Source organism: Babylonia areolata, chromosome 19 (genome assembly GCF_041734735.1).
Source record: "Babylonia areolata isolate BAREFJ2019XMU chromosome 19, ASM4173473v1, whole genome shotgun sequence".
NCBI lineage: Eukaryota > Metazoa > Mollusca > Gastropoda > Neogastropoda > Buccinidae > Babylonia > Babylonia areolata.
The window spans coordinates 39319722-39344721 of NC_134894.1; the positions used below are offsets into that span (position 1 = coordinate 39319722).

The 25000-nt window shown below is 40.6% G+C and overlaps 1 protein-coding gene across 7 annotated transcripts in view; it reads right to left on the reverse strand.

Annotated features, from left to right (window-relative positions):
• Positions 1-25000, reverse strand: part of LOC143293692 (vitamin D3 receptor-like) — a 716436-nt gene that overhangs the window by 44488 nt on the left and 646948 nt on the right. For 2 of the 7 annotated variants that reach the window (XM_076604862.1, XM_076604860.1), the window contains exon 1: positions 22802-24441. The exons of the other annotated variants lie outside the window; for them this stretch is intronic. In XM_076604862.1, the coding sequence (XP_076460977.1) occupies positions 22802-23019 (218 nt within the window). In that variant the 5' untranslated portion in view covers positions 23020-24441. Of the gene's footprint in view, positions 1-22801; positions 24442-25000 lie in introns of those variants that run through there. 7 annotated transcript variants of the gene reach the window in all.

Below are 25000 nucleotides of genomic sequence, written 5' to 3' on the forward strand. Positions count from 1 at the left end.
TCAACGCAGTTACCTTCTTAAGGAGCTATGGCCAAATAATGAATAAATGTTTCGCAAACGCAATCTCTCTCTCTCTCTCTCTCTCTCTCTCTCTCTCCTCTTGTGGAGAAGGAGGACAAAGAAAAGAATTCCTGCAACATTCCCCTTCTTGTCGTCTCTGTCTCTGTAAACCGTTAAGTCTTTCTGCCTATTTCTTTTCTGGCCTTCTTAAAACACACACACACACACACACACACACACACACACACACACACACACACACACACACACACACACACACACACACACACACACACACACACACGCAAACACACTTCCCATGCAGCGAGCAGCTTTAATCCCCCACCCACCAAACCAACCGCTTGCCATAAAAAAAAAAGAACAAAAAGAACAGAGACCACCAATACGCGATACAGATCGAGAAGAAGAAGAAGAAGACGAAGAACAAACAGACAAAGTAGAAGACAGTGATGGTGATGGTGATGTAGAAGAATGGAGAATCACAGAGCAGGACACAGACACCACAGATCACAGACGTTACCATCACCACTGCCGTCATAGTGCGGACTCTTCTGACTGAGCAATGCAATACGGCTACTGTACTCACCTGAAACAGAACAACAAGAACAATGCAATGTAGTTATCAAGTAACAACAAACTTCGTTCAATAGAATAAATTTACAACGATCACACACAGAAGAAGAAGAAGAAGAAGAAGAAGAAGAAGAAGAAGAAGAAGAAGAAATTCCGATAGATGGAGAAGACATTTGAGAAGGAAGGGAGGGAGGGGGGGAGGGGTAGAGGAAGAGAACAGCGGTCGAAACGGGAGGGAGGGAGGGTGGGAGGGAAGGAGAAAGAGATCCTCCACCCGGGATTTGGCGGGTCACCCCCAGAGCAGGTTTGGGTTCCAATTATTCCGCATCATCATCATCATCATCATCATCATCATCATCACCATCACCGTCATGCAGCAGAAGCATCCGTAGCGCTGGCGGTGGTGGTGGTGGTGGTGGTGGTGGTGGATGCCCACGCTTACACTTCGATAATGATTATTCCCTTTCCCTATCCCTCCTGTCGTAGTAGGTGGGGCGGTGGGGTGGTAAAGGCATTATCAGCCACTGCCTTCGGGTTCCTCACAAACTCATTTGCCATACCTTCTCCATTTTTTTCTCATCTTTTTTTTTATTATTTTTTTTTTAATCTCTCATCTTTTTTTTTTCTTTTTTTTTTTCCCCGCAGTGTGTGCGCGTGCAGCCTTCTTGTTGTTGTTGGAACCCTAAAATTGTTCGTGGGGTTCTTGACTTGATTGTTTCAGCTATTATAGTGTGAATGTGTCTTCGTGTTTTATATATATATATATATATTTTTTTTTTTTAACCCCTAATCTATGTATTTAAATTTTTTTTATCTATTTATTATTATTATTTTTTTTATTTACTTATTTATTTTAACCATTCGCTGGCTGTATATTCTATGATTCTTCCCAAATTAGGGTTGTTTCTTTGTTTTTTTCAAAGGTTAAAAGTTAAACCAAGATTGAATGTGAAGGTTCTTCCCCTCCTTACGAAGACATTTAGGGCCTGTGTTCATTATTCTTTCTGTCTGTCTGTCTGTCTTTCTTTCCCTCTCTCTGTCATATGGACGCAAACCGGATCTTCAAATTCAGTTCAGCATAACTTCTTCTAACAGTAATTCGCTTTACTTCGTGTACAGCTTAGAAATCCGCGTCCGAAATGCTTCCCGACTCTTATCTACTAAATGACTCAGTTTGAAAAGAACACTATGGGCTGCAGCAAGGTTGCCTTTTCATGGCTGTATAGCAAACTCAACAAACACCAACAGAAAAGATAGGTGCTCCGGAATGGAAACATGTATATTGTGTCCGTACTCGGGCCAGGAAATAATAATCACATCACGAAAGCCTGTGATGTGAGGATAAAAAAAAACAAAAAAGAAAACAAAAACATAGCTGGACAATAATATTACTAAACACACACACACACACACACACACACACACACAGAGAGAGAGAGAGAGAGAGAGAGAGAGAGAGAGAGGGGAGAGAGACAACCCTATTTTATTCTTTTCCAACATAACAATAATTATTATCATTCCCCATTACTCTTTCTTCTACGACGAAACACCGAACGATGGACAGGCACAATATCCGACTCTCCGTTCTTGTATCATTATCATTATTATTAATATCATTATCCTAATGACCAGACCGGACGCAACAGGCATTTTAAAACCGAAACAAGCAAAGCTGTTGCTTGCTCAATCCCCTCCAAAGCCTAAAAAATGTCCCCCCGCCCCCTTTTGTTGTTGTTGTTGTTGCTGTTTGTTTTGTTTTAAATTACGGACTTTCTCCCATAACTCGAGCGAAGGCAACCAATGCCTTAAAATGTTCATTGATTTTATTGTTTTGTTTAAAATTGCAGACTCACTGACATAACTCGAAGCAAGCCCAAACTGCTGCTTCTTTCTATATTCCTCAATCCGCTCCTCACCCCACATGCCTGGAAATGTTCTATTTATTTTCTTTTATTTCCCTCTGCTCAGCAGGAACCGCTTGTACTTTCCCTCTCTCTCTCACACATTACCTATCCACAGCAGTTTGGGGGTTTAGGGGGGTGTGAGGGTGTCAGGGGGTGGGGGTGGGGGGGGGGTTGACTCAAAGGTCACACCATGTGAGGTAGGCTGCAGGCCAGTGTGGAAGGGGAAGCACTCGGCGACACCGGAAGGGGAAGTAAATCCACTTGGTTTGAGAGAGAGAATGAGAGAGAGAGACACAGAGAGAGAGAGAGTGGGGAGAGAGAGAGAAAGAGAGAAGGGGGGGGGGAGAGAGAGAGGGTAGAGAGAAGAGAGAGACGGGGGTAGAAGAGAGAGAGACAGAGACGGAGAGAGAGACAGACAGAGAGAAACGGAGAGAGAAGAGAGAGAAACGGAGAGAAGAGAGAGAGAGACGGGGAGAGAAGAGATAGATAGATAGATAGATAGATAGAGAGAGAGAGAGAGAGAGAGAGAGAGAGAGAGAGAGAGATGGACAAGACAAGACAAGACAAAGATTTTAATGTCCATTCAGCGTTACAACGCCCTTCAGACAAGGGGGCAAGAAACAACACGCATTCTTGTGAACATCTCAAGTAATTTGCATGGTCATTTGAACTATAAACACCGACCCGCACGCACGCTTTCAGAGGGAGAGAGGGAGAGAGATAGGGTGGGAAGAATGGGAGAGGGATGGGGTGGGGAGAATGAGAGACAGACAGTCACACAGACTGAGAGTTACGTAACACCAATGCTCAACTCCCAGCCCTGAGCTAAGCAGACAATATATCTATATCATACACTAGTTGTTTCTCAAAAAGCGTGTGGCAAAGGCCCCCATGTGGTCAAGTATTCCAGTACAAGAGTCACTCTCCTCCACTCGGTGAAGCTGTGGCCAAGTAAAGTGGTAATACAATACACCCGACCAGGAAGGGAAACGAGTGTGTACGGGTTCATGTCCCATAATGAATAATAATGATATTTATATAGCGCTGAATCCCGTGCAGAGATAGATCAAAGCGCTTTCGCACCAGTCATTCACACGCGCATGCATAACTCTTAAAACTGGAGAAACTGAACACAAGGAAGAGTTAGGGGAAGGGAGGCTATTTTGGGGGGCAAGAGGTGGGGTTTTAAGGACCAGACTTGGAAGAGCTGAGTGTGGGGAGACTTGACGAAGCGAAAGAGGAAGTTCATTCCAAATGCAAGAGAAAGAACTGTGAATAATACAGATCTGGATTTTTTTTTTTAAATCATGTTTTATTTTACTCACCCTCCCCTTCCGCCCCCTTTCCACTACTACTAGACCTTGAGTGGTGGTCTGGGAGCTAGTCTTTGGATGAGAAAAAACCCAACCCTCACCCCAAAAAACAACAACAAACAAAAAAACCCCCAAAACAAAAAAAACAAAAAACCCGAGGTCTCGTGCGCAGTATGTACTTAGCAGCGCACCGTGAGAGAACCCAAGGCAACAAAAAGGCTGTTCGTAGTAACCCCCCCAAAAAAAAACAAAAACAAAAACAACAACAAAAAAACAAGAGAGGCAAGGCCTTCTAGACTCACTTGTGATACACTTTTTAAAAAAATCCAAGCTTTTTATGTATTGAGTATAATTTCAAAATGTAATGTTTAAGACGAGAAAGATCAGTTTAAAGCGAATTAAGTCCCCTAGCATTAATTACAGAGTACTTTCCCTTTTTTACTATCTGCACCAAAACGTTTGCAAAATAAATAAAACTTCCATGCTTAGCAAAAGAAGTTCCTGTTTGAACAAAAAATGATAGTGATGACTGTTCTTGTTGGGTCAGAATATCAGATCAAAGCTGCCAAGTTTAGAGAATAGAAAAAATATAAATATAACAGTAAATGCAGTTTGCATATAATTAGGCTTCATTTATTATTTTTTTTGTGCCCATCCCAGAGGTGCAATAATGTTTTAAAAAAGATGACTGGAAAGAACTGAATTTTTACTATTTTTATGCCTAATTTGGTGTCAACTGACAAAGTATTTGCAGAGAAAATGCCAATGTTAAAGTTTACCACGGACACACAGACAGACACACACACAGACAACCGAATACCGGGTTAAAACATAGACTCACTTTGTTTACACAAGTGAGTCAAAAACCACAACCCTATAAAAATCCACGGTGAGAATAAAACAAGTACACTTGCAGACAGAAACAAGGTGGCGCCGCAGTATCGCGACACGCTCTCTCCGGGGACAGAATCTCTTGTTGTTGTTGTTGTTGTTGACGTTGTTGTTCTGGTTACAACAGCAACAACAAAAAAGCAATACACTAAGGGGCATTGCAGTACGTCTGCAATTGGAATCCGATTGGATCAATTTTGTTTTCGTCTACTTTTGTCCCATCTCCCTCTCTTTATTTCTATTTTTTGTTTGTTTGTTTGTTCATTCAATAAAGACGTAAGATAACCAAAAGACAGGTCTCTGGGGAGGGAGGGAGGGAGGGATGTGGACCACATCATTGAGATGTATAATATAATTGAATATGTTTACATTGTTCAGTACAGCAGGTCAGTGGTTCGCGATGTGCAGCATTACATGACCACCACGGGCAACAGGGGTGGGGGTAGTGGTGGTGGTGGGAGGGGGTGGGGGGGAGGACGATTTTGTTATTGGCCAGCCAGGCAACCAGCCCGTCCTGTACTGCTGATCCACGGAACGTCATGGGTGGAGGAGGGGAAGAGAGGAAGAGAAGGAGGAAGAGGAGGAGGAAGAGGTGGACGAAGAGCAAGAGAAGGAGAAACAGGAGGAAGAGTAGGAAGATACGGAGGAGGGAGAGGAGGAGGAAGAGAAGGAAGCTGAGGAGGAGGAGGAGGAAGAGAAATAAGAGGAGGAAGATGAAGAGGAGGTGGAAGAGAAGGAAGAGGAGGAAGATGAAGAGGATGAGGAGGAAAAGGATGTGGGTGAAGAGGAGGAAGAGGAGGAGGAGGAAGAACAGGAGGAGGAGGGGTAGGAGGACGAGGAGGAAGAGAAGGAGGAGGAAGAGGAGGAGCAGGAAGAGGAGGAAGAGGAGGAGGTAGAGGAGGTGGAAGATGAGGAGAAGAAGGAAGAGGAGGCGGAGGAATCCGGTTTAATATCCCGTCACCCATAGTAACGATTGTAGACTTTTTGTTAAAGCATTAATTTTCACATCTAAATGTTACAATTTAAGAGGCATGACAGAGAGTGCGCGTGTGTGAGTGTATGCATGTGTGTGTGTGTGTGTGTGTGTGTGTGTGTGTGTGTGTGCGCGCGCGGCGCGCGCGCGTATATGTGTGTGTGTGTGTGAGTGAGAGCCTGAGTGTGTGCGCGCGCGTGTGTAATAACTGCTCTGCTAAGTGAAAACAAATGAACGTCTGTGTCATCGCATTCTGATTGGTAAAAGAGAGAGAGAGAGAGAGAGAGAGAGAGAGAGAGAGAGAGAGAGAGAGAGAGAGAGAGAGAGAGAGAGAGAGAGAGAGAGAGAGAGAGAGATAAGGATCAACAGAAATTTCCAGACGCGTGTATGCGAGTAAAATCAACGACTGGAAATAATTGATTAATATTAGCCTGTGTAAACAGACGGGCGTGGAGCAGCGTGGAACAGAGAGAGAGAGAGAGAGAGAGAGAGAGAGAGAGAGAGAGAGAGAGAGGGGAGTGGAGGGGAGGGCCGAGAGAGACAGAGACAGAGAGACACAGAGAGAGAGAGGGAGAGAGACGGAGACAGAGACAGAGAGAGACAGACAGATAGGCAGGCAAATACGGACAGAGAGGGGGAGGGAGGGAGGGGAGCAGAGAACGACATACATGCCCCCCCACACCCTCTCATCCCCCACCCCCGCCCCCTCACCCCCCACCCCCTCACACACCCCCACCCCCCGCACACACACACACACACACACACACACACACACATATATATATATATATTATATATATACAAACACAGCGTTTTCACACACACACACACACACACACACACACACACACACACACACACACACACACACAATCCGTGTCACATCACCTCTCAGACAGAGACTGCAGAGGGAGATTAAAGACACTAGACAGAGAGGGGGAGGGAGGGGAGCAGAGAACGACACACATACCGACAGAAACACACACACACACACACACACACACACACACACACACACACACACACAATCCGTGTCACATTCCGACGCTGAAACCTGCACGGCTCCGAAAGTATAAGGAGTACACAAGACACATGCGCGAAACATGTACGCCGAGAGCCTGCAGCCTACAGCACATGTGGACGTGTTAAACAAGAGCAACACACAAGGCTTAAGTTGAGCTGCCACTGACATGGACACCCCAACCCAACCCAGACCCACGCTTAAGGAGATGACGTGTACACCATATACATATATATATATATATATATATATATATATATATATATGACAGCTTTTTAAAACCACTACCCCACCCCAAACGCAAATACAGTTTTAAAGGTTAACAGATTAACCAAGACTGGCTTTTTTTTATGTGTGTGTTCTTCATTACTTTATATAGAGAAAACGAAGACATCTGGGCTTGGATAAAAAAAAAAAAAAAAAAAAAAAAAATATATATATATATATATATATATATATATAATCTATAATCGCATACATGCATCATCAAGTGATGCCAACAGGTCATTGTACGGTGTCCAGTTTTTAAATCTTGGGATGGACTGTCATGAGTTCATACATATATATAAAACAACAACAGCATAAACACGTATATATATATATATATATATATTGTAGGTTTTTTTGCTGTTGTAGTTATTGTTTATTAATTTTTTTATACCAATCTCCCCGCGAAAACGGCAATAAAGCTGAAAATTTGAGAAACTTTTAACCTGTTTGTTGGATTTTTGAAAGTTATTTTTTTTTTATCAGTTCTCTCTCTCTCTCTCTCTCTGACTACGAAATCGGGTCGATGGCCTCGGGTTATTTACATATGAACCTCATCAGTAGACCACGAAGACTGTGCGTATACACACACACACACACACACACACACACACACTATATATATATATATATATATATATATATATATATATATATATATATATATATATATATATATATAGAGAGAGAGAGAGAGAGAGAGAGAGAGAGAGAGAGAGAGACTTCTTGGTTAGTTCCAATGCACATCTTATTTACATGTGTGCTGGCAACATTGGTGGCATTTAAAGCAGCATCGACTTGAAATTGTGTCCCTTGTATATGGACAGAGTTCCCACTCTTCGTGGTTAAAATGCAAACACTGATTATACACAACAACAGGACAATGTGGGAAAATATGTGAAGATAAAACTACAGATCTTCAATGACTAAAAAGAAAATCTTGACAAAGATGTAAACTACTACTACTATTATCACTACTACAACTAATGATGATGATGATGTTGATAATACTAATAGCGTTAAAATATGATCAAGAGGTGTTTTTTTTTTTTATTCCCTCTGACGGACATAGCTAACTATGCCTTATATTAATACCCCTTTTTAATACTCCATATAGAAATATAAAAAGATGAAGAGACGTGATAAAAAAAAAATCATCATAACTTTGCACACACACACACACACACACACCTCATCGTCATCGCTCACAAAAATCGAAAGCTTTGGTTACTGAAACGGACACTTCAAACCAAAGGTGCAATCGTGTATGTACCAAAAACTGACATCAAACTATACCCTGCTAAATCCATGCCCAATATTATTCCTTCCTTCCTTTCGATAATCATACTGCTGTTCTCAGCAGATTATAATTATGCGTACGGGTAATTCATTCCCTTAATACTTATACCCGTTCTTCTCGGCATGAAATGTGAATAAACTTAGCTCCAACGATGAGTGACGTTATATATATATATATATATATATATATATATATATATATGACAAGCCTCTAAGAATGTGATTTTTTTTTTAAGAAAAAAAATCCCTTCTGTTTGGGATTACATGACATCAAGAATAATAAATAATTCATGCAGTTGTCTGAGGACCAGTTCCTGACATTTTTTTTCCTTTTCCCTTTTATCTGAGAATATTGTTAAGTTGTTTTTTGTTTTATTTTACGTATGTTTTTTTTATTTATCAAAAATATGTTGATCAACTGGGGTAACTTGGAAAGACTTGCTGAGGAGTCGTTTATACTGTTCTAATTTGAATATTGCGAAATATTTTATTGTTTTGTGTAAAGTTCACTTTGGTTTCAAAACGTTTCTGTAAATAATCAATTTGAAAAAAAACAAAAAACAACAACAACAACAACAACAACAACAAGTTTTCGACCTTCAAATGGCATCTTCCGTCGGCTGTTCAAGAAGCAACATGAATATAATAATTGAGATTTGCAGACCATACAAGCCATTATTTTCATACCAGAGGGTCAAGAGAGCCATCATGGCAAAGGCCTGAGCTGTGCCGTTTGGTTGGCCTAACTGTTTCGCACAGAAAGCAAAATACATCTCTAAATCTATGACGTTTCGTATTAAAATTAAAAACAAATAAAAAAAGAAGAAGAAATTATCATTTTACTTTCATCTTTCTTCCAAATAAATTCTTTCTGGCTTTATTTCTTTTACTAGCCGAATATATTACATAACAGTGTTTTTTAAAGATCAATATTCATAAACAGTATGTCATTTGCATTTAAAATCGGGAATAAAATGTTTTATTTATTTATTTTGTTGTTGTTGTTGTTGTTTATTTCCAGTATCAGTTTTTCGTTTGGTAATTTATGCTTTAATATATATTTCTCTTTAACTATTTATCAACCTGTTTTTTTTTTTTTTTTTTTTACTTTATGTTAGCTGCTTTATTATCATTATTACTTTGATTATTATTACTATTATAATCATTCTCATTATTATTTATTATCTATTTCATTTATAGTTTGTAGATTGTTTATAATAAAGGTGGTTCAGTTATTTTCACGATTTGACAACCTGTTACCCCTAATCTGTCAATCTGTGTGTCTGTGCCTTTCGCCTTTAAGTGATTGAATTTAACTTTTAAAAAAATCATACATTCTAAATTGTATTTTGAGCCATATCTTTCATTCACCTTAATAAATACTCGCTAAAACACGTTCGTGTATTCGTCACGCTGTTTTTACTCTTTTCAAATAATATTAACAATCAAATACGTGTACATTATTTGCTAGTGCGTCGTAATTTACTCGTTGAGAAATCAAAAATCCTTTTCAAAATATATCACTAATAGGTCAAAGTACTTTCTCTCCATCCTAAAAAAAAAAAAAGCAACAATAACAACAACACAGCCACCACAGCCTTCAACAGCAGTACGACTACTTCTACTACTTATCATGACGATGATAAGGATATTGATGATGTTGATTATCGTAATATCAATTATCAATTCATCATCATCATCATCATCATCACCATTTTCTTCTTCTGCTTCTTTCTCTTCTTCTTCTTCTTCTTCCTCCTCCTCCTCCTCCTCAATATAGTGAACTGTTTATATGTTTGCATCCGAAAGCTCATCACACTCAGACGCGATGAGCATGTAATTATATATATATATATATATATATATATATATATATATATATATATATATATATATATATATATATATATATCTCTCCCTCCCCCTCTCTCTCTCACACACACACACTCTCGCTGTGTCTCACGCATGCACGCACACACAAACGTGTGCGCGCGCACGAAAACACACACACATGTATATACGTAACATGCGGTTTTAAACTTTCTCCTGTCCTCCATGCCACTGCCTTTGTTTGTTCCAACCCCCTCCACCACTTCCTACTTCCCCCCCCCCTTCACCCACCCTCCTCCCACCCTAAATCCTCCTCCCCCTTCCTTGATTTTCTTTTTTTTTTTTTTTTTAAGTGGGTCCTTAGGTTTCAAAGTCTCAAGGCGTGACTGTCACTATCCCTACCGGCTTTTTTTTTTTTTTGTTCGTTGACAAAACGACAAAGGAAGGAAACGGGGGCGTGGGAGACGGGGTGGAGGGTTGGGATGGACGAGAAATATATACAGAGATGGGAAGGGGGGTGGGGGGGGGGAGGGGGGGGGATTGAGGGTGAGAGGGGAGGTGAAGGGGGTGGGGGGGGGGGGAAGTAGAAACCTCTCTCTCTCCCTTTCACACCAGTTGCCCTCCACACCCACACCCCACTTGTATATTCCCCCTTCCCCCTCCCCTCTCCCCCACACAAACCTTCTCACTTCGCACTCGGAGAAAACAAAGAAACAAAACAATACAAAACAAAAACAACAAACAAACAACAAATAAACAAACACCAGGTCGTAGACAATCGAAAAAAAAATAAAACAACAACAACAACAACAAAAACAGCGCCTTTTTAATCATGTGTGTGTGTGTGTGTGTGTGTGTGTGTGTGTGTGTGTGTGTGTGTGTGAACAATACCTTCGGCTAACGCTCTGACAAATACAAAGATGCAAACTTGATAATATAATTACACGATCTATTGGGGTTGCCTAAAAATAAATTACCACAAAAAATCGCATTAGTAATCACAATTAAGAGTTTAATTTTTTCCATTAATCAACAATTTAAAAAAACAACAACAAAAAACAATTATCAAACATTACCACCCTTGTGGGATAAATCAAGCTGCTGTGTTTTTATTACTTTTAATTTTTTTTTTTTTTCAGCTGAAGATGTTTTACTTTTTGACTCTGCAGTTGAGCAATACCTTTGTCTCGTCCTTGTGTGTGGTGGACTCGGCTGTGGGTGGGGAGACTGCGTGGTGTGAGAGACGAGCCGTTTACATATACACATCATTTCCAGTCGGACAAGTCAAGATGCATTGTATTGTATTGTATTGTATTGTTTTGTTTTGTAGTGTATCATGTTGTATTATGTTGTATTTATACATATAGCCTAACCAATCGAAATTCATTTCCTCTTTAACTTTTTTTTTTTGTGTGTGTGTTCAAATCCTATATACAAACAACCAGATCGATAAATCTGTTGCATTGGAAAAAAAAAAAAAAAAGAAGAAGAAGAAGAAGAAAAAGAAATCTTATTATCCCCCCCACCCTCCTAACTCAAGGCCTGACTAAGCGCGATGGGTTACGCTGCTGGTCAGGCATCTGCTTGGCAGAGGTGGTGTAGCGTATAATTATGGAATTGTCCGAACGCAGTGACGCCTCCTTGAGCTACTGAAACTGAAAGCTTTTCTAACTGTTCCAGCCTGATCAACATTCTATACGGTTGTAACCCTGTCGCGGTATTTTAACTTTTTTTAACTCTGGTCATGCTTTTTTTGTTAAATGCAGGACAAGTACCGTTAGTTTATTTTATTTAATTTTATTTTTTTTTTAATTTTCATTTTTATTAATTTAGAATGAAATTTCCTTCTTCCTCAAATACGTGCAAAATGCAACCAACCCATCCCACCACTCTAAAATACGATCGAGAAAGTTCACAAACATAATATCATTCGTTAAAATCATAGAATAATCAGTATAATAACCCCCCACCCCCCACCCCACCCTCCCCCAAAAAAACCAACAACAAAAAACCAACAAAAAACAAAATGGTAGTTTCACACAAAAATATCCCGTCCCAGCCGTTTGAAGTAACAACGGCAACAACAATATCACCTGCTTGCAACAACAACAATACTACTATTCTGCTACTACTACTACAACTACACTTCTACTATTCATAATAATTTGTTGTTGTGTTTTTATGTTGTTGTTTTTTTAATAACAGCAACACAAAACCTGCTCCAGCTGCTTGCTGTTTTGTGTATTATGTATTGGGGCGAAACCAACAATACTACGGGCTTTTTATTATTTATTTATTTATTTATGTATTTTTTTAATTGTACAGTTCGACCACCATCAGAAACCATCCACCCATCAACCCCAACCCAATACACTCCAACCAGGCCCTACCCCACCCCCCACAATGCCACGTGGGCACACACACACACACACACACACACACACACACACACACACAACACACACACACACACACACAACACACACACACACACACACACACACACACACACACACAACACAACACACACACACAGTCACACACACACACACACACACACACACACACACACACACACACACACACACACACGCACACACACACTACACACTACACACTACAGAGTGCAGGGGGTGTGCCGAGCATCAATAATTAACATGATTTGCTGTCTGTGTCGGGGGCCGGCAGTGCCCGTCCTGTTGGGCCCTGTCGCCCAGTTTATTCATCAATTAATTGCTTAATCTATTTACGGGGAGAGAGGGGGAGAGAGGGTTAGTTGCACGAAAGGGGTGGGGTGGGGTGGGGTGGGGAGGTCAGGGGGGGAGGGGGAGGGGGTGGAAGGAGGAAGAGGGGGAGAAGGGTGGTAGTGGTGGTGGTGGTGGTGGTGGTTTATGGCAAGGCGAAACAATGAAAAGAGATTATTGATGGTGGCTGTTTATTCTATTTTATGTGTGTCTGTGTGGGTTTTTTTTTTTTTATAAATATTTTTTTCCTGCATGATGACGTGTACAAACAATAGCGCTATAGGCTACACACACAGCAACAACAACAGCAGCAACAGCAGCAGCAACAGTAACTAAGGGTTATCATGGTATGCTCACTCAAAGGTTACTGTTTCCGGAGGGTGCACACACATAGACCTTTAACAACAGGGGCACCATCGATATTAAACATACATAATCAAATGTGTGTGTGTGTGTGTGTGTGTGTGTGTGTGTGTGGTGTACGTGTGTGTGTGTGTGTAAATGAATTTCAAAGCGGCGAACAAGAAAGCGAAGACGGAAGGAGGAGGAGAGGTGATGATTATGATAATGATGCTGATGATGATGATATGATGAGGAGGATGAGGAGGAGGAGGAGGAGCAGGAAGAGGAGGAGGAGGAGGAGAGAAAGGATGAGCAAAGGAGAATAAAGAAAATCGCGGTGCATCGATAAATTTAGTGATTTTTGAACTGTTAACTTCTGGAAAAACCTCATGAAGCATTTCACACAGGGGGGAAAAAAAAGAGCAGAAAAAAAGGAAACGAAAAATAATGAACATGAAAAAGAAGATCGATGATTTTGCAGAGCTGTGAACTGTTAATTTGTGAACTGTTTAAACCAAGGAAGGAAGCAATTCATAAGAAACGGAGGAGAAGGAGGAGGAAGAGGAGAAAGAGGAGGTACTGGAGAAGTTGATGATTTTGCTGAAGATATAAACTGTGTGTTAAATTATGATTAAATGCAATACATCATTCCAAAATAAAATGTTTTTAAGCACATATAATGTCTTCATAATTCAATACACCACTGACGGAGGCTCGTGTTGGAAACAAACAAACAAACAAAAACAAAACAAAAAAAAAAACCAAGTAAATGCAAGAAGACATAAAACGGGCTTTTAAGAGTAACCATAGAAACTGTGTCATAAAATACGGGGCGTGCAGAAAGTGGAAGATATTATTGGGGGAATAAACCGGTAATGACAGGTAATGCATTATCTCCCTCAACAGTATATATCATTAATTTCAAAAAAAAAAAAAAAAAAAAGAGAAAAGAAAGAAAAAAAGAGAGAAAAGTTTCACTGCAGCCGGATATTATTCCTGACAAAGAAAAGTTGACAACAGCAGCAGCAGCAACAACAGCAGCATACTTATTTTCCACGGTCTGACAGATCGAAATGGGTTTTTGTCTTTTTCATTATCATCATCATCATCATCATTGTTTATCATTATGAAACACCCAGCTGATTAACGATTGGTTTCTCAAGGCCTGACTAAGCGCGTTGGGTTACGCTGCTGGTCAGGCATCTGCTTGGCAGATGTGGTGTAGCGTATATGGTTTGTCCGAACGCAGTGACGCCTCCTTGAGCTACTGAAACTGAAACTCTGTCATTCGGTAGCAGTTTCGGTAGATAATTTCTAATTATATACACTGATTCATGCAAGGTGGGAAGACTTTATGAACCGAAGTCCGTTCAAAATTACTACTACTGATAACATAATCACCTTAATGTATAAATTTCACGCGGTGACCTCACGCCGAAAAGGAGGCGAATTAAATCCCTTGAAATACCGGTAATTCTTAGCGATCGCACAGGGATGGGTTTGTCGAAATCGATTTCCAACGGCAAGACGTCGGCACGAAACAACAAACCAATTATCCAATTAAACTAACCAGACAAACAAACAAACAAACAAACAGATAGATAGATAGATAGATAGACAGACAGAGCGAAATCGATTTCCAACGGCAAGACGTCGGCACGAAACAACAAACCAATCATCCAATTAAACTTACCAGACAAACAAACAAACAAACAAATAGATAGATGGATAGATAGATAGATAGACAGACAGAGCGAAATCGATTTCCAACGGCAAGACGTCGGCACGAAACAACAAACCAATCAACCAATTAAACTTACCAGACAAACAAACAAACAAACAGATAGATAGATAGATAGATAGATAGATAGATAGATAGATAGATAGACAGACAGAGCGAAATCGATTTCCAACGGCAAGACGTCGGCACGAAACAACAAACCAATCAACCAATTAAACTTACCAGACAAACAAACAAACAAACAGATAGATAGATAGATAGATAAATAGATAGATATATAGATAGATAGATAGAGCGAAATCGATTTCCAACGGCAAGACGTCGGCATATGAAATGTTGTCATTTCTCCATGACTGATTTCTTACCAATAGTGTTTTAGTCTGAATCATCGTGCTGACTGATGTGTGGTTAACCACAAAACTAAATGATACTTTATTTATTTATTTATTATTTTTTTAAAAATTTTATTTATTTATTCATTTAAAACAAATCTATTTATAGGTAAGCGTATACATGCATATAAGTTAGACTTTTTTGGAGAAAAAAAAAGAAAGAAAAAACAACAACAGCGCTTTATTTCCAGTTTTACATCTGCATCTGATATGAATGATTCTTTCTTTTTTTTCTTTTCTTTTTTTTTAACAAAAGTATGGGACCGAGACAGTTTTGCCACAAGGCATAAAGCCAAGCCATCTTTGATAAGTTCAAACTGAGTGAACTGAACATAATTATATACTTTTATATATAAAATATATAATACTCCTCGATAAAACAAAATCTTACACATTTGGGAAAAATCAAATACCCTATTTAGAAATCTTGGCCCTTGACTGCACACCGCAAAGGAAGTTTAACAGTTTGATGTCTAAGAAAAATAAAAAGATTTAAACGTTAAAATTTCCCTCGCTCTTTCTATGAAATCAGAATAAATGATATTTTTCCTCGAAAAACTGCATTTAAGTTGTATTCAAAAGCACATAATTACACGTTTTCATTAATCAAAAGGGTAACTGCGATCTTAGACCAAAAAAAAAAGAAAAAAAGTATTATTTCTTTGAGAGATTGACCAGAAGAATATGGAGACGTTATTACTAATATATACAATTGACCAGAAGAATATGGAGATGTTATTACTAATATATACAAATATTATTATCTTATTTTATTTTATTTTCTGAGAGACTGACCGGAAGAATATGGAGAAGTTATTACTAATATTATTATCTTATTTTATTTCATTTTCATCTGCCATCGAATACGAAAGGTCAATATAACTTTGTGCCAACTGGAGACACACACACACACACACACACACACACACACACACATATATATATATATATATATATATATATATATATATAGAGAGAGAGAGAGAGAGAGAGAGAGAGAGAGTGTGTGTGTGTGTGTGTGTGTGTCCATACAATTATATCTGTACCTACACACACACCCTCACACCCAAACACCCCTCCCCTCCCCCCAACACACACTCTCTCTCTCTTTCTCTTGAGAACTCTCTACTGATTTCCTTTTTTACGTTATTGTGATGAAATGATCTGTTTATTTATTCATTCATTCACCCATTCACTCACCCATTTATTTATTTATTTTATTTTACATTAATTCGAGTTTCACACTCCCAGAGAAGGACATATATGCATTGAGATGGAATTATCTGTTTGTTTGTTTATTCATTTATTTATCTATTCACTCATGCACTTTTTTTTTCTTTTCTTTTTTATATGCGAGTTTCACGATCCCAAAGAAGGAAGACAATGGAAAGGCAGCTCCATCAACACAGCAGCAGTTTATTTTTTTCTCACACTTTTTTGACTCACTTGTGTAAACAAAGTGAGTTTATGTTATAACCCGGTGTTCGGTTGTCTGTGTGTGTGTGTGTGTGTGTGTGTGTGTGTGTGTGTGTGTGTGTGTGTGTGTGTGTATGTCCGTGGTAAACTTTAACATTGACATTTTCTCTGCAAATACGTTGTCAGTTGACACCAAATTAGGCATAAAACTAGGAAAAATTCAGTTCTTTCCAGTCATCTTGTTTAAAACAATATTGCACCTCTGGGATGGGCACAAAAAATAATAAATGAAGCCTAATTATATACAAACTGCATTTACTGTTATATTTATATTTTTTGTATTCTCTAAACTTGGCACTTTGATATGATATTCTGACCCAACAACAGGAGCAGTCATTATTATCATTTTTTGTTCAAACAGGAACTTCTTTTGCTAAGCATGAAAGTTTTATTTATTTTGCAAACGTTTTGGTGCAGATAGTAAAAAAGGGAAATGACTCTGTAATCAATGCTAGGGGACTTAATTTGCTATAAACTGATCTTTCTCATCTTAAACATTACATTTTGAAATTATACTCAATACATAAAAAGCTTGGATTTTTTAAAAAGTGTATCACAAGTGAGTCTTGAAGGCCTTGCCTCTCTTGTTTGTTTTTTGTTTCTTTTCTTTTCCGATTTATTTGTTGAAGTGAGATGGGCCGTGAATCGTTACGACAACCTGAGGCCTGACCACGTTATTACATGACTCTCTCTCTCTCTCTCTCTGTGTGTGTGTGTGTGTGTGTGTGTGTGTGTGTGTGTGTGTGTGTGTGTGTGTGTGTTTCCGTTTGTGTGTACGTGTATGCATGTGTTTGTGTTTTTGAGTGACGTACAAGCGGATTCAACAATTGACTGGGCGAATTATGAAACGAAGTCTTTTGTGGGAAAAAAACAAAAACAACAACAAAACAAAACAAAAAAAACAACAACACCTAGGCCTATATACCGATATATCGTAGCATGTTGTTTATTTACTTGCTTAGTTATTCATCAATTTATCTGTTTGAAAATTATAATTAAGAAACCATTTAACTGCAAATCTTTGAGCTGGTTCTGAACAATGTGTACTTGGTTTCCGATGTCGCAAGAAATATCGCTAAAAAAAACACACACACACAAACCCCCCCAAACAACACACCCAAAAACAACAACAAAGGAATTAATTACTGCTTATTCATGTACAGGCAGGCACAGGCCCCTTGTGATGGGGTATGTGAACATTAATTTTGTTATTCAAACATCATATTACGCTGCATGTAAATATCAAAGTACACAAAGTACAAGTAAACTGTTCAGTCAGTGGTTGAGTTAGTAGAACAATGAAAACGTTCTCAACGATAAAAAAAAAAAATTAAAAAAAATAAAGAGAGAGAGAGAGAGAGAGAGAGAGAGAGAGAGAGATGAATAAAAAGAAAATAATTTTCATTTAAAATGCAAAGGCTTAACACCTTCGGAGCTGTGTCTTCCCAGCAGGAGGAACAGTTTGTACAATGCGTGATGGAGGTTTAATACTACTACTACTACTACTAATAATAAGTGTTTCCATAGCGCTGAATCTTGTTTTGGTTAACCTGGGAACAGTTTTGAACACAATAACCATGGAACACGATTACACGACCAGTACACCTTCACCACTCTCTCTCTCTCTCTCTCCCTCTCTCGTCTCTCTCATGCTCAACGTCATAGTAAAATCACTGATGTGACTGGGTATAAAGTTCAAAGGCCTTTTTCTTTCTTTTTTGTTGTTGTTGTTTATGTCAGATCCAAAATGAATAAGGCCTTGCCATCACAATCCTCCAGGGAACTGTTGAGAGAGGGAGACGGGGAGACAGACAATACCGCAGACCGGACAGGAAGGAATAACCACATTTTGCAGGGAGGACCCAGGCTTTGACACACAACCGACAGACTACTTTGGAGAAATCTGGTGAACAGTTCTTCTGTGCGGCGCCCCGATGACTCTTCGCGGAGGTCAGGGAAGAGAAGAAGAAGAAGAAGGAGAAGGAGAAGAAGAAGAAGAAGAAGAAGAAGAAGAAGAAGAAAAGAAGAAGAAGAAGAAGAAGAAGAAGAAGAAGAAGAAGAAGAAGAAGAAGAAGAAGAAGAAGAAGAAACGGTAGAAGAAGAAGAAGAAGAAGAAGGAGAAGATTGACTGATTGATTGAATCTTTAATGGGTAAAGAATTAGGCACAGTAAAGGCCTTTTTACAATTCTGCCCATTTAACGACATAAAAAATAAAGAACGAACGACACAAAACATAAAAATAAAGAAATAAACTGAAATAAAATAAAATAATAAGAACGACGAATAAGAATAGGAACTTGAATAGTCTATTAAAGGTAACAAAGCGATGAAAAACTGGAACAATTGGTACATTACATGTACACAGGTACTTACACACACACACACACACACACACACACACACACAAAATTATAAAACAAGCAACAAAGACATACGTACACATTCACGCCCACACACTCAAACACACACAAACACACACACACACACACACACACACACACACACACACACACACACACAGACAACCGGGAAGAAGAAGAAGAAGAAGAAGAAGAAGAAGGAGAAGAAGAAGAAAAGAAGAAGAAGAAGAAGAAGAAGAAGAAGAAGAAGAAGAAGAAGAAGAAGAAGAAACGGCAGAAGAAGAAGAAGAAGAAGAAGAAGAAGAAGAAGAAGAAGAAGAAAAAGAAGAAGAAGAAGCAGAAGAAACAAGAAGAAGAAGAAGAAGAAGAAAAGAACAAGAAGAAGAAACGGTAGAAGAAGAAGAAGAAGAAGAAGAAGAAGAAGAAGAAGAAGAAGAAGAAGAAGAAGAAACGGTAGAAGAAGAAGAAGAAGAAGAAGAAGAAGAAGAAGAAGAAGAAGAAGAAGAAGAAGAAGAAGAAGAAACGTAGAAGAAGAAGAAGAAGAAGAAGAAGAAGAAGAAGAAGAAGAAGGAGAAGAAGAAACGTAGAAGAAGAAGAAGAAGAAGAAGAAGAAGAAGAAGAAGAAGAAGAAGAAGAAGAAGAAGAAGAAGAAGAAGAAGAAGAAGAAGAAGAAACGGTAGAAGAAGAAGAAGAAGAAGAAGAAGAAGAAGAAGAAGAAGAAGAAGAAGAAGAAGAAGAAGAAGAAGAAGAAGAAGAAGAAGAAGAAGAAGAAGAAGAAGAAGAAGAAGAAGAAGAAGAACGTAGAAGAAGAAGAAGAAGAAGAAGAAGAAGAAGAAGAAGAAGAAACAAGAAGAAGAAGAAGAAGAAGAAGAAGAAGAAGAAGAAGAAGAAACGGTAGAAGAAGAAGAAGAAGGAGAAGAAGAAGAAGATGAAGAAGAAGAAGGTTTAATAACAAAGTTTATAACTTAAACCCGTCGCGTATAACGCTCTATTCCTTTGCCCTCTCTCCCGTACAACCTCTCCTCAGCACCTCCCAACACACACTCACACCCACCCACACTCACACACACACGCACACACAAGCACGCGCGCGCGCACGCACACACACCCACACACACACACTGAAAAAAAAAAAAAACCACAACAAAACGAACCCGCCTTTCTCCCACAAGGTAATCTATACTTTCCATCCAAGCATGCACACTTTTCCAGTCATTTGTGGCTTTAGTTTCAAGCTGTCCCGAAAACTACTGCACCATATTGTGCACGTGGCGGGTGAACATGCATGCTAGTTGTGTGTGCGAACGAAAAGGTCGCTGTGAACAGTTTGAAACTGATATGCTGGGCATGTGTTGTCGATACGTATAAGCAAACATGCACAATGAATTGAGACCGAAAAAAAGAAAAGAAAAAAAAAAAAACAAAGAAAAGAAAATAAGAAGAAGAAGAAGAAGAAGAAGAAGAAGAAGAAGAAAAGAGATTATAACCTGAAGAAAACGATGAAGAAAAATTAAATGTACAAGCACTAACTTTTAAGATGGGGAAAAAAAGAGAGAGAGAGAGAGAGAAAAAAAAAGAAAAGAACCGCAGATGATATTACGAAAATAAAACAGGGTACACGAAAAAAAAAAAAAAAAAAATCAAGAAACAAATCTGATAATTGGAGAAGAACAGGGACCGTCCAGAACTATGAAGAAATAGTATCATGATACCTGAGGTCACAGGGAAAAAAGAAAGAAAAAAAAAGAAGAAAAAGAAGAAAAAAAAAAGACAAACAAAATAGTGAAAAGGAAAACAATTCAAATCAACGAACATGTCTTCAGAACAGTTACGGAAAATGAAGAAAGATAGAAAGATATAAAGAAAGAAAGAAAGAAAGACAGAAAGAGGAGAAACACCAACAGATGTCAGTGCATCGCTGCTGCTGCTGCATGTTCACTGATACTTGCGAGTGAATGATCATTGTGAAAGCGTTTAGATTTGTCTCTGTACAGAATTAAGCACTATGTAAATTCTACCTTTCATAACGATAATATTGATGATGATGATAAAAATGTTGTTGTTGTTGTTGCTGTTGTTTTCTTCGTTTCAGTTGTAGTATAGCAGACTTAAAACTTCGAGACACCGAAAAAAAACAACTAATACGAACACCTGGAGTGATTTTATGCAGTTAAAATCATCCATGCATATTTGACCTGTACGTAATGTAGCCGTGTTTTCCATGCTACATTTTCATCATTGAGCCGGATTATTGCTTCCATCATACACTGGTGAAGAGGTGACGACTGCTTTTATATACTTCATTTGTGTAAGCCGTTCACTGGCATAATGTAATTATGCATGAGAAGCCACGCAGTGCGAGCGTGCGATTTATGGCACATTACTGTAGACGTGCTGGTCAGGAAGACACCTATTATACTTGGTGGTCACGTTCGTCCAGACCGTCACGGCAGGAGGAACTTGATCGTATATACAAACAAACAAACAAACAAACAAAAGGCTTGACGTAGACCCATCGACCCAGTAGCCCTTCTATACGTCTGCCGATAAGGCGGACTAATTAGGTGCACACCTGTGCATAATGAGCTTGATCCTGACGACACTAATGAAGCCGATCCCTCTGTGAACAGGTAACATAATCATCAAAAAAAACAAACAAAACAAACAAAAAAAAACGCGGGCAGTTTTGCTGACTGTGTCCCAAGTTCCAATGATGTGTCAAAGCCCGCGCGGACTGAGCCATCCATATGCGCTACAACACATCTGCTTAAAAATAGAATAAAAAGGAGCAGAAGCCTGACTTACACAAGAACCTAAATTATATCCTCAACATATCTCCACCCCGAAAAAAAGAAGAAAAAAAGGAAGAAAAAAAAAGAGAAAAGATATTTCGAGTTTTTAATTTTTTTTTCATGACTTCGTAGGATTTCCATCTCTTCCCCCAACCTCCCACAGAAACAACCAGTGTCTTTATATTGATGTCCACCGCTCTTTCTTCTTCTTCTTCTCCTTTGTTTCGTTTAGAATTTGTTGTTGTTGCTGTTGTTGTTGGCAATTTTATGGCCGACTTATTGTCAGTCTATATTCGTATATTTGTGTAAACTTTCGCATTTTCTACCCATTCTGAGTTCGCAGTTTTATCGTTACCGTTTTTGTTGAAGGCTTCTTGTGCTGCATTATGTGGGCTTTGTTGGGGGCTACAATCAATGACTTGCTTTGATCGCTTTGGACTTCATGGTCTTTGTGTTGGTCGTGTCCGACAGTCCCCCTCCCACCACACCACTCATCCCCCGTATGTATGTGTGCGTGTGCCCGCGTGTGAGTGAACAACTTGTACTGGACTGGAGGGTTTGAGACGAAAACTAACCGAACAAACAAACATACAACGAAAAAAAAAACGAAACGAAAAGATTTGAGATTTTCTTGTTGTCCTGTTCAATTCATTGCATGCGTGTGTTGACATATTCATCCACAATACTGTTTAAACCAAAAGGACCCCCCCCCCCACTCCTCGTCCCGACAAGTACTGACCCCTAAGGCGACTGGACAGACCCCATCCTCGTCCCCTCCCTTCCCCGCCCCTACACCCTCACACCCACGCCCACCCTTGGATGACCCTTGGAGGGCGCTCTCACCCCCTGGATGACCCTTACCACTTGACGAAGAGGTCCCCAAAGAGGCAGGTGAAGACGTCGCTGGCCGGGTCCATGCGCGGCCTGGGAGCGTAGGGGTGGTGGGGGTGGGGGGCCATGGCCGGGTGGTGGGGGTGGTGGTGGTGGGCGGGGTGGGGGTGGTGGGGGTGCCCCGGGTGGGGGTGCCCGTAGTCCGGGAACATCCGCGGCTGGCGGGCATCACAGTAGGAGAGCATCATGGTGAACGGCGAGGGGCCCTGGTAGCCGTCCTGCTGCTGGAGGCAGGAGGCGAGATCCACAGTGCCGGTTGGTGGGTTGGGGGGGTTGGTTGGTTGGGGGGGAGGGGAGGGGGTCAATCACTTTGTTCACTCCTTCACTCCCTTTTTACCAGACCCCCCCAATACTGACTGTTGTTGTTGTTGCTGCTGCTGCGCCAGATCAGGTCCTCCAGGGAAACAGCGACACACTTCGATCTTGTCCCTCCACCTCCTCCTCCACCACCAAAAACAACACACAAGTCTCTTGCTGTCCCTCCCTCCACCACCACCTCCTCCACCAACCCACACCGCTAAACTTCAGCCACCACAAGTGGATGAAAGTGTGCCTTGGTTTTTTTTCTTCTTCTTCTTCTTTCTTTTACACTTCCAGAAGCAGAAACTTCTTCGCTATCATAATCATCATCATCATCATCGATGAATTCAATAAACCCCAAGACATGGTGATTATTTCCTTGCAGCTTTATTATTGTTGCTGTTGTTGTTTATTTGGGCTGCCAGCTGGAACTTGAAAACTGCCGGCAGCTGTTTTTTTTTTCACCTCTTATCCAACAAAACGTGCAGCGACAATACTGGAAGATTCCAAGACGACAAACATCAAAACGTTTTGTAAAAAATGGGGGAAAATATAATAAAATATATTATTAAAAAAAACAAAACTGTCGTCGATTCCAAAAAGAACACACAATGAAACACAGCGTTCCTTCCCAGCAACAATGTATAGAACCAGGACTTGTCTTCAAAGGGCAGACCGCCACTCTTCCATCTCCCGGCGAAAGAAACCGATCCTTTAGAAGAAGATGAACATCGACCATCGATCCATGCCGCCTGTGGTGATCATCAGAAGTGGACAGGCGATCAGGGCAGCAACAGCAGCAACGACGACAACAGGCCAGCGCCGCCACGTCAGCAAAAGAAACACAGGAGACACTCTCTCTCTCTCACACACACACAAGAGAACAAGAGAGAGAAGAGAAGAGAGAAAAGAGAGGAGGACCTCAGCTCTCTTAGTAGTGAGTGTTGTGTGTGTTGTGTGTGTGTGTGTGGATGGCACGAGCACACAGGTGAACTGGGATGAACTGCACGACGACGGGCTGGGTTCACCAAGTCTCACCCTCCCCCCCCACCCCCCACCACACACCCCTTCCCTCTCCTCAACCTCCCCACCCCCCTCCTCCTCTTCTTCTTCCTCCTCCTCCCGGCTCCAAAACTTCGCTCGCTCGTTGGAAGCCGCTCTTGGTCGGGTCGGGCGGCGGTGTCGGCGGCGTTGGCGCAACAACACACACACGCACACTCACTCACGGAGCTGGCACGGCAAAAGCTCGTGAGGAGGCCAAAGCCAGAGACAGAGGGAGGGAGAAGAGAAGAGAGAACAGCGACAACTTCTAGTCAGTCCAGTCCACGCCAACTTCGTATTGCAGCCAGGAGCTTACTACTTTCAGAGTGAGAAAGAGAGAGGGGGAGGGTCAGTAGTGGAGAAGGGAAGGAGGAGAGACATAGAAAGAGAGCGAGGGAGCGAGCCAGCACAAGCCGCCTGTAACCTGGGCAGGGCCTCAAATGTAGCTGGTAAAGCTGGGAGGGAGGGGCGGTGGAAATGGGGGGAAAAGGGGGGAGGGAGGGAGGGAGGAGGCCTGTAAACAATGCGTGTCACAGGGGTGATTCGGTGCACGCGGCCGCTCTCAGCCAATGGGGGAGCGAGGCCTGTCGCCCGCTTTGCCCCCTCCCCTCCTACAGCGGGCCTGGCGCCAACCCTCCTCCCCGCCTCAGCGGATTAGGCCCCGCCCCCTTTGGCTTTCGTTCGCAAATTCTTGTTTCTCTCTCCCTCTATTTTGGGATTTTTTTTTTTATCATGTTTTTCTTGTGCGAAGGTACTGACAGTAACGGCGCTCGTGTACGACTCTCCACATCATACACAACAGAACCAAATGTACGTATAAGCGTATTT